The 9,956-nt window shown below is 39.1% G+C and overlaps 1 protein-coding gene across 3 annotated transcripts in view; it reads left to right on the top strand.

Annotated features, from left to right (window-relative positions):
* The window catches only part of CTNNA2 (catenin (cadherin-associated protein), alpha 2), a 1,195,405-nt gene that overhangs the window by 1,071,385 nt on the left and 114,064 nt on the right, over nucleotides 1–9,956 (top strand). For all 3 annotated transcript variants that reach the window (XM_010863262.1, XM_010863261.1, XM_010863260.1), the window contains exons 9-10: nucleotides 8,799–8,891; nucleotides 9,468–9,624. In XM_010863262.1, the coding sequence (XP_010861564.1) occupies nucleotides 8,799–8,891; nucleotides 9,468–9,624 (250 nt within the window). The remainder of the gene's footprint in view (nucleotides 1–8,798; nucleotides 8,892–9,467; nucleotides 9,625–9,956) is intronic.

Below are 9,956 nucleotides of genomic sequence, written 5' to 3'. Positions count from 1 at the left end.
ATTATAAACAGTGCTGCGATGAACATGGGGTACACATGTCTCTTTCAATTCTGGTTTCCTCAGTGTGTATGCCCAGCAGTGAGATTGCTGGGTCATAAGGCAGTTCTATTTCCAGTTTTTTAAAGAATCTCCACACTGTTCTCCACAGTGGCTGTACTAGTTTGCTTTCCCACCAACAGTGTAAGAGGGTTCCCTTTTCTCCACACCCTCTCCAGCATTTATTGCTTGTAGACTTTTGGATCGCAGCCATTCTGACTGGCATGAAATGGTACCTCATTGAGGTTTTCATTTGCATTTCTCTGATAATGAGTGATGTTGAGCATCTTTTCATGTGTTTGTTAGCCATCTGTATGTCTTCTTTGGAGAAATGTCTATTTAGTTCTTTGGGCCATTTTTTGATTGGGTCGTTTATTTTTCTGGAATTGAGCTGCAGGAGTTGCTTGTATATTTTTGAGATTAGTTGTTTGTCAGTTGCTTCATTTGCTATTATTTTCTCCCATTCTGAAGGCTGTCTATTCACCTTGCTGATAGTTTCCTTTGATGTGCAGAAGCATTTAAGGTTAATTAGGTCCCATTTGTTTATTTTTGCTTTTATTTCCAATATTCTGGGAGGTGGGTCATAGAGGATCCTGCTGTGATTTATGTCGGAGAGTGTATTGCCTATGTTCTCCTCTAGGAGTTGTATAGTTTCTGGTCTTACGTTTAGATCTTTAATCCATTTTGAGTTTATTTTTGTGTATGGTGTTAGAAAGTGTTCTAGTTTCATTCTTTTACAAGTGATTGACCAGTTTTCCCAGCACCACTTGTTAAAGAGATGATGAGATCCTTTAAAACAAAAGCAAAAAAAAGTGTTTCCCATTTTCTCCCCTCCTGTGTCTTCATGCCGCCTTCAGCTGCCAACCTCTCCTGAGCCATCCTTCTCTGATCAAATTTTCCCTGTTGCCTAAGCCTCCTCAGTCCTTCAGAAACTCAGTTACTGATAATCTGGTTGATAAACTCATCTTGGTCTGAGGCAGCTATATTTTAAAAGGATTTTATAATATCTCAGCATGAAAGAGAGACACTTCTGCAAACATTTTCTGGGGCAGCCAGTCTTTTTGGGCTCTCTTCCAATCAAGCTGTGAAGGTGGCCAGTAAATCTACTGTGTCCAGGAAGTTCATAAGTATATTGTTTTGTCTCTTAACTGAATTAAAATATTCTCCAACTGTAATATAGGAGGTATGTCTTGTATGAACCTTAAAATTCTATTCAGGATAGGTATATATGAACAGCATTTTGTGTCCTAATAGTATTAGGACAGGTAACAGAGTAAATCTTCAGATTGAGACCATAGCACTCTTCATTGAGATGATTGCATAGAGAATAACATTTGCCTGGAATTTGCATCACCATCTCTTCTCTTTATGATTTTATATGACCATGTGACTGTGGGGATTGGAAATTCCATAAATTCCCCTTTAATAGTAAATAGATTCATGTTATACTCAAATTTATGATGATAATGAAATATTAACTCGAGAAACAAGTGCTTTACAAACCTGTGAATTGCTATTCTGCTTTATTTCAAACGTAGGTTCTTCTTAAAAACACCCATATGATACTTGAAGCTGTAAAAATTAATGAAATGATAAAGCATGGGGGGGTTGAATGCACTGAATATGTGCTGGTGTCTGGAACTGAACAGAATTAGGAATATTTAAAAATGTAATTTGATTTCCAAGACCAGAAAATAAGAAAATGTTCTTGTCTTTCTGATGCACCTCATATCACTTTGGAGTTAAATGCCTAAAAACTATATTAGCAGAGATTTTAAATGTCTAATTAAGGCACAGCCTTCCAGGTATTTTGACTTTTCTTGTTAAGTGTTCAAACAAAGCTATGGTATTTTTGAGACGGAACTACATTCTCTTGTGTGGGTCCACACAAACCCACAATTTTCTCAGAGAAAGACAAATAGCATATAATTTTACTAATATGTGGAATTTTAAGAAATGATACTAATGAACTTATTTACAAAGCAAAAGCAGACTCACAGACATATAAAACAAACATATGGTTACCAAGAGCAAAGCTGGGGACAGGGAGATAAATTAGAAACTTGGGATTAACACATACACAGTATATATAAATAGATAGGCAACAAAGACAGACTGTGTAGCACAGGGAGCTCTTCACAGTACTCCTATATGGACTATGGTCTATATGGGAAAAGCATTTTAAAAAGAATGGATGTATGTGTATGTATGGCTGATTCACTTTGCTGTACAGCAGAAAGTATCATAGCATTGTACTCCAATAAGGGCTTCATAGGTGGTGCTAGTGGTAAAGAAGCTGCCTGCTAAGGCAGTATACACAAGAGACATGGGTTCAGTCCCTCGGTTGGGAAGATGCCCTGGAAGAGGAAATAGTAACCCACTCCAGTATTCTTGCCTAGAAAGTCCCATGGACAAGAGGAGCCTGGCTGCCTATAGTCCATGGGGTTGCAAAGAATTGGACACAACTGAGTATGCACACACATACTCCAATAAAAATTTGGAAATAAAAAATAATAAATCAAATAGATCAACAAGGAATAAAATCAAACAGATAAATTTGATGGCTGTGATGTTCTGTTCATCAGGAATTTGAGCTGTGGAGTGTTTATTGATGTGTGTTTGATTAAAATCATCTTGCATTTTAAATAGTGAAGTGAAGTCAGTCATGTCCGACTCTTTGTGACCCCACAGACTGTAGCCTACCAGGCTTCTCCATCCATGGGATTTTCCAGCCAAGAGTACTGGAGTGGGTTGCCATTTCCTTCTCCAGGGGATCTTCCCGACCCAGGGATCGAACCTGGGTCTCCCTCATTGTAGGCAGATGCTTTTACCGTCTGAGCCAGGGAAGTAGACACTTAAAATAGTCATAATATATTTTTATGAGGGCTCCACACATTTCTGATTTTGTCAGTTTTAACTCTGCCATCTGTGTCCCTGGAGTATCTCTACTCTGTTTTTGGTCAGCCAAGGTGATGATTAAAGGGCTGGGAAACGGATGCTAATTATACAGATTCTGTTTAAGGAGCAAGTTACTTTCTTTGGAGAATCAGCATCAGCTCTCCCTGCTAGTTTATTGTCTTTCTAAAACTGCTAATGATATCATTGTTTGCCCCACCTGTTTACACTGTGTAGCTCCAGAAGAGCAAAAAGTATCCGAGTCTTTGAACTTGAGCCCATGAAATTGTGCTAAGCAGGCAATCAGAAAAGTATCGTAAGATGGATATCTTACCTCTCCATGATGTGGAGAGGTAAGATATCTTATTGATTCCCAGCCAGAAGTACTGGGCATTTTTTTTTTGCTGGAACCCTTAAAGCTCCTGTAGTCAGCGGCATACGATTTAGTGAACGCTGCTAAACGTCCTTCTATACTCCAAGATAACCAGTTATTAAGCCACTAAGTCAAGTATAGAAGACTTGACTCAGTCTTTTCAGCTTTTACTCACCCAAATCCATTATGCTTTCAGAACTCAGGGAGGAGGGCTTCCTTCCTGAGAGTCTTGGGAAATTTAGTACCATTAGCTCACCAAGGAGCTATGCCACCTTTACTCATGGCCTAGTTACTTCCAGAAATCACAAATCAATCTAAATAGCCCAACATTTAATAGTTGATGATTGACTTTGTTTTCTGAGCTCCTAGGAAGGCAATTGACTCTTGTTGCCGAGCTAAGTTGTAAACAATTCAGAAGTAGAGAAAGCAGAGGCCAGCTCCAGACTGTAAATGTTATCTATTTAGTTGATTTGAGCAGGTTTTGAAATTCTAGTAAATACAACCACATCACTCAGTTTTGATTTACAGTTTATTTTTTTACTCATTAATTTTTTTCAAATGTCTACTGATTCTAGTCTATTATTCCCTTCCCTTTCCCATCTCCTTAGGAAGACTATCATGCTAATTTTATTAAAGGAGAACATATTGTGCTTTGAAAAATAGGACATTTTATTTCACTAGAGAGTTTCTGATAACATAAGCACTGTAGTTAAAGAATAGGTATGTGTATGTGTGTGAGTGCACATTGGACACTCTTTGTGACCCTGTGGACTGTAGCCCGCCAGGCTCCTCTGTCCATGGGATTCTCCAGGCAAGAATACTGGAGTGGGTTGCCATGCCCTCCTTCAATGGATCAAATCAATCATTAAGTTTCTACTGTGTGCGGTAGTCTTGTACTCGTGTTAAAATATTCACTGGCATTTAAAACTGTGTTATTGATTGGTAGTTACCTCTAGACTGAAACTTAGTGCTGGATGCCAGAATTCTCAAAATTACAATATATAAAACCATATTCAGAGGCACCGCTATGTCAGTGAGTCCAGTGAGAAGCACAAAGGTAAGCCAAAAGAAAATAAGAAAGATAAGGATTTTGATTAAGTCTATAACCAATTTAAAATACACAAGCCTGCCTTTGGAGATAGTGAAATTCTTAGCATCATGTTGGAAATATTTTGAGGGTGTTTAGAATACATGGCAGATGGAATTCTGATTTTAAGTGGGCTTAGAGGGTAAAAACACCAGTTTCAAACTCAACATTCAAAAAACCAAGATCATGGCATCTAGTTCCATCACTTCATGGCAAACAGAAAGGGGAAAAGTGGAAGCAGTGGCAGATTTTCTTTTCTTGGGCTCCAGAGTCACTGCAGACAGTGACTGCAGCCATGAAAGATGCTTGTTCCTTGGAAGAAAAGCTGTGACAAACCTAGACAGTGTATTAAAAAGCAGAGATATCATGTTGCTGACTAAGGTCCATATAATCAAAGCTATGGTTTTTCCAGTAGTCATGTATGTATGTGAGAGTTGGGCCATAAAGAAGACTGAGTGCCGAGGAACTGATGCTTTTGAATTGTGGTACTGGAGAAAACTCCTGAGAGTCCCTTGGACTGCAAGGAGATCCAACCAGTCAATCCTAAAGGAAATCAGTCCTGAATATTCATTAGAAGATCGATGCTGAAGCTCCAATGCTTTGGCTACCTGATACAAAGAGCCAACTCACTGGAAAAGATCCTGATGCTGGGAAAGACTGAGGGCTGAAGGAGAAGAGGGTGACAGAGGATGAGATGGTTGGATGGCATCACTGACTCAATGGACATGAATTTTAGCAAACTCTGGGAGATAGTGAAGGATAGGGGAGCTTGGTGTGCTGTAGTCCATGGGGTTGCAAAGAATCAGGTATGAATGAGCGACTGAACAAAAAAGCAGCAGGTGTATATTGCAGAGTAGAGGCTGCCAGACTTTAGGATTTACAGATTAATAAGCTAAAAAGAATAAATAATTAAAGCATTATTGGTAGTTACCAGCTCTTTATTTTTGCTGTGTTGCTAGCACTATTCTCCTTACTAAGATTCTTTTGGGCAGTGAGGCTCTCACATTAGATTTGAGCTATAATAGAATTTATTAAGGGCTTCCCCGTTGGCTCAGAGGTTAAAGCGTCTGCCTGCACTGCAGGAGACCTGAGTTTGATCCCTGGGTCAGGAAGATCCCCTGGAGAAGGAAATGGCAACCCACTCCAGTATTCTTGCCTGGAGAATCCCATGGACGGAGGAGTCTGGTGGGCTACAGTCCACAGGGTCGCAGAGAGTCGGACACGACTGAGTGAATTTCAAAAGATACACAAAGAGAAGCATATATATACATATGACAACGGATGTTACTGATTGGCATTTCCCTCACATAGGAGATGTGAGGAGCCCAGTCTGTTACCAAGATCAGTTTTTGCCTGGGGACCTGCCACCAACACATGCAGGAGACTGTGTGCTCTGGAGAGCCACCTCTGTGGCTTATATGTCCATTACCATATTCCCTTCTCCAGGATGGGACTCTTCTGTTGTCTGCAAGCCTTACCTCCAAACCACACTCAGGCTTCTCCTTGACTTATACTGGGCTCCCTTGAACCTTGCATAAATACCAAAAAGAATTTTACCGGAACTGGTGTTATAATAGATTGCAGTTACTACTTTAAAAAAAAAAACTTTTTATTGTGGAAAATTTCAAGCATATCCAACAGTAGAGCATATATAATAAACCATCATATACTATCACCCGACTTCAACCATTATGAGCTAATAGCCAGTCTTATTTTTTCTATACCTCCACTCCTTTCCTTTACTCTAAAAAACTGTGAAACAGATCTCAAATCTATCACTTCATTAAGCTATGGACACTTTAAATAAAATAACAAGTATTGCTAGGGTATTTTAAAGCATTAACTCTGTAATATCATCCAATATTTAGTCAATATTTAAATTTCTTTGTTTTACAATGTACATATATATAAATTCACCTACATATTTATGATTATGTAATGGTTTATTTGTCCTCTTCAGGATCCACAGAAGTCTGACATTTTTCCACTAGTTATTACCATTAGGATTTTCACAAGTGCATCCACGTGGTTTTATTTTACATGTTTGTCCCTTGGATTTCTGTAAATTGAGAATTTATCCTAAGACTGATCATTTTTATGTTTTTGTTGTTGTTGTTGTTGCTTTTGGTAAGACTGTTTCATAGGTAGTGTTATGTCATTCCATCAGAAGATACATAATATATGGTTCTCTTTCCTATTTATTAATATTTTTAGGTCAATAGACATTGAATACTTGGTTTACCACCTTTATCTCATTGAGAGTGCTGGCATTTTCTTATTTTTCATCTTACAAAGATGCAAACAAATATTACCCAAGACCTGATTCTAGGAGCATTTAAATGTTTTCATGTTGTTGTCCTTATATAGAGTTATATGCCAAGTTCTAGAAATTATTCACTGCAATGCAAAAGTGTAACTTTAGGTCTCTATTACATACCAAGCAAGAATGATAAAGAGCAAACAAAAGCATCATCCAAATCATCATTTCATAAAATGAAAGGATTTTCAACAGAGGAAATGCAAAGCATTTAAAAGACAGAATTTTAAATTATATGCATATATCTTTCTGGAAAATTCATCACATCATCCTGATTTCTCATGTCATCATGGACAGGGTCACTGCATTCTGGTCTCAAACAATGGACCAGAATATGGGAGCCTTTGTTTAGCTCCATGGTGTTGGAAAGCATGTGCTAGAAGGTAATGTGAAAATTTGTCCAGCCAAATTAAAGGGCTAACAACTTTAAGAGCATCTTTAACTTATTATGTATTCCAAATCACTATATACAATTTTTTAAAAGCTATTAAAAGGCTATTCTTTAATTCAGTAAACATGTATTGAGCACCGATTCTATGCCACACAGTTATTCTGGCATTTGGAATACAAAAATTCACTAGAATATAAATATAACAAAGATTAATAAAAAAAAAGCAGAGTGTGGAGACAATATAACAAAAAGAAATCAAGAAGTTGCATTATTAATTTTTGCTCTGCCTCCAAGGAACTTCCTCATACCCTGGGGGTTTAGTATCCTGTGAATGGGTATAATAAGGCGTATTTGTCTTTCTCTTTGAAAACTAAGTAACATAATGAACATTATCTGAAGAATCAAAGGTAAACTGTAAAATGTAAGAAATGATGTGATAACTTCTGGACCTTAATCTGTGGTTTCTCATAGGGTATATTCTCACTGGGATAAACTTGAAATATACCCCTAGTATCACTATTTTATCCATCTCCTTTTGCTGATAAGGAAACGGTCCTCCTAATGTGACGTGACTTAACAGAACTGGCTAATGGTTGAGCCTAGTGATCTCAGTTGTGTGCTCCTCCTCTGCTCTACAGTGATGGTTCTTTCACATTAGATGCTATATGCTTGCACAGTGCATTCGAATCCACCAGGGCGTTAAGGGTGTAATAGGGAAGTGATCTGGTTTTGAAAGGCAGAAGTGAGCAGACACAAAGGCAGGTGGCCAGGAGGCTCCCAAGGGTTCTGTCTGCTAATCACTTGCTCTACTGGCCCTCCTGCTCCCAGCCCTGGCAGCCCTTCCCTTCTCCTTTGTCCCTTCTAATCCCCACCTTCCTGTTCTCTTGACACTAGCTTCATGAGACATTCAGCGTTTTGATCATCACTTTATGTGTTGTTGACCTTGTCCAGTCAATCTGACCTTGTATTACCAATTCTAACTCCTTGAAGAAAAGGAATGACACACATTGAAACGCTTGACCTAGGAATTTGAATCCACTTCAGCTGTTTTGGCTGATATAATATGTTTAAAATACCAAATCTGAATGCCTTTATACTAGACCTGCATGTTCTAATTCCTCCATTGCCTTTTGGACTATACTAGCCCTTTTGCACACTTCTCAGACTTCCCTAGCCCCTGAAAGCATTTGAGTTGACTCCTGGTGGACTGACATCTTCCCTACAGACTGTACCAGGCAGATCCTGGGTTCTTTGGGGGTAACGGACTCTGGTTTTTAGTTTACTTTGAGTCTCAAATCAAAAGTATCGCCCACGGCATCTCTCTCACTGTTCAGAATTTAGTACTGACGTGGCCAAAATCACAGTAATAATCACAGCACCTAATAATGAGCCTTAGGAGGTTCAAGTGAGAGTATAGATGGAGAGGAAGAGAGTTAAGAAGAGCCCAGTTAAAATGCATTATTGCGTGTACTCAAGAATCTTGAAGCAATGACTTGTTATTAACACCTTGTTCTTCTGGCAGAAATGCCTACTGGCATAAGGCTGAGTAATATTTGGTTGAACACAAAAGGGTCCCTTTATCTTCTTTATGAAAGGATTCTCCTGGATGTGGCACTCTCCAGGGAAGGTGCAAAGTCACACAGCAGCCTATTTCCCCTTTGCCCTAACATCATTTTCACTTCAATCCTCTTCAATACAGGTTGCCAATTTGGCCTGTTCCATCTCCAACAATGAAGAAGGGGTGAAATTAGTTCGGATGGCAGCCACTCAGATTGACAGCTTGTGTCCTCAGGTAAGCCTCATTCACTTTGTTTCCACAGCTGATATTTTGGATCTTGTGCACTCCAGCCTTCATGTCACTCATTCCTTGCCTTGTCCATTTTCCTCTCCCTGGAAAGTGCTACCCATCAGTCATGGACCATTTCAGGTTCTGCCTTTCTCAAAAAGAACTGCTAATTGCTCCAGTCTCTCCAAAATTACTGTAGTGATTATTGTCTTTTCCACCCCTATTGACTTTTTCTGTCTTGAATTGTTATTTCAACACTCCATATCTATTCATTTCATCTCCCTCACAAAATTATATGCTTGTATGTGGAGAACAAGAGTTATATCTCTGCCCCATCTGTGCTAAAAAGACTTGGTTCAATATACACTTTTGGCAACCTATATCTTAAAAAAAGAAGAGCAAACAAAGACTAGTATTTGATAACCTACTCCATCTTTCATGTTTTGATTGTCCTCCCAAATACCAAGAATCCCCTTATCTGCGGAAGCTGCAAGGTCCAGGGTTTCAACATGGTCTTTGACTTGCTTGTTCCTGTTTTGATGAGTGTAATCCTCATGTCCATGGATTATTTCTAACAAATAGGTCATCAATGCTGCTCTCACATTGGCTGCCCGGCCACAGAGCAAAGTTGCTCAAGACAACATGGACGTTTTCAAGGACCAGTGGGAAAAGCAAGTTCGAGTGCTGACAGAGGCTGTGGATGACATCACCTCGGTAGATGACTTCCTTTCCGTCTCAGGTAATCACAAACAGGCCCTTACAAGATAGTTGAAGGAAGAGAACAAGATGAGATGAGGAATATCTTGCAAGTGTCATGGGTCTGTGTTTCAAATGCTCTCCTTGGCCCTTTGAGCTTTCAATCATCTCTGCAACTGTGATTGTAACACCCTCTTGAAAATTTGTCTCTGCTGTGCACGTTATTTCAAGACACTGAGTCAAGGGATTTGGGGGGAAGACATAACTTTCTGATTGAGATATTAGAAACCTGAAAGATTATTTAAGTAGACCTAGGCTCCTTTCTCAGAGAAGGCGATGGCACCCCACTCCAGTACTCTTGCCTGGAAAATCCCA

This window comes from Bison bison, unplaced genomic scaffold (assembly GCF_000754665.1).
Source record: "Bison bison bison isolate TAMUID 2011002044 unplaced genomic scaffold, Bison_UMD1.0 scf7180017864489, whole genome shotgun sequence".
Taxonomy (NCBI): Eukaryota; Metazoa; Chordata; class Mammalia; order Artiodactyla; family Bovidae; genus Bison; species Bison bison.
The sequence above is the reverse complement of the archived record's forward strand: the minus strand, read 5'-3'. Positions and strand labels throughout refer to the sequence as shown.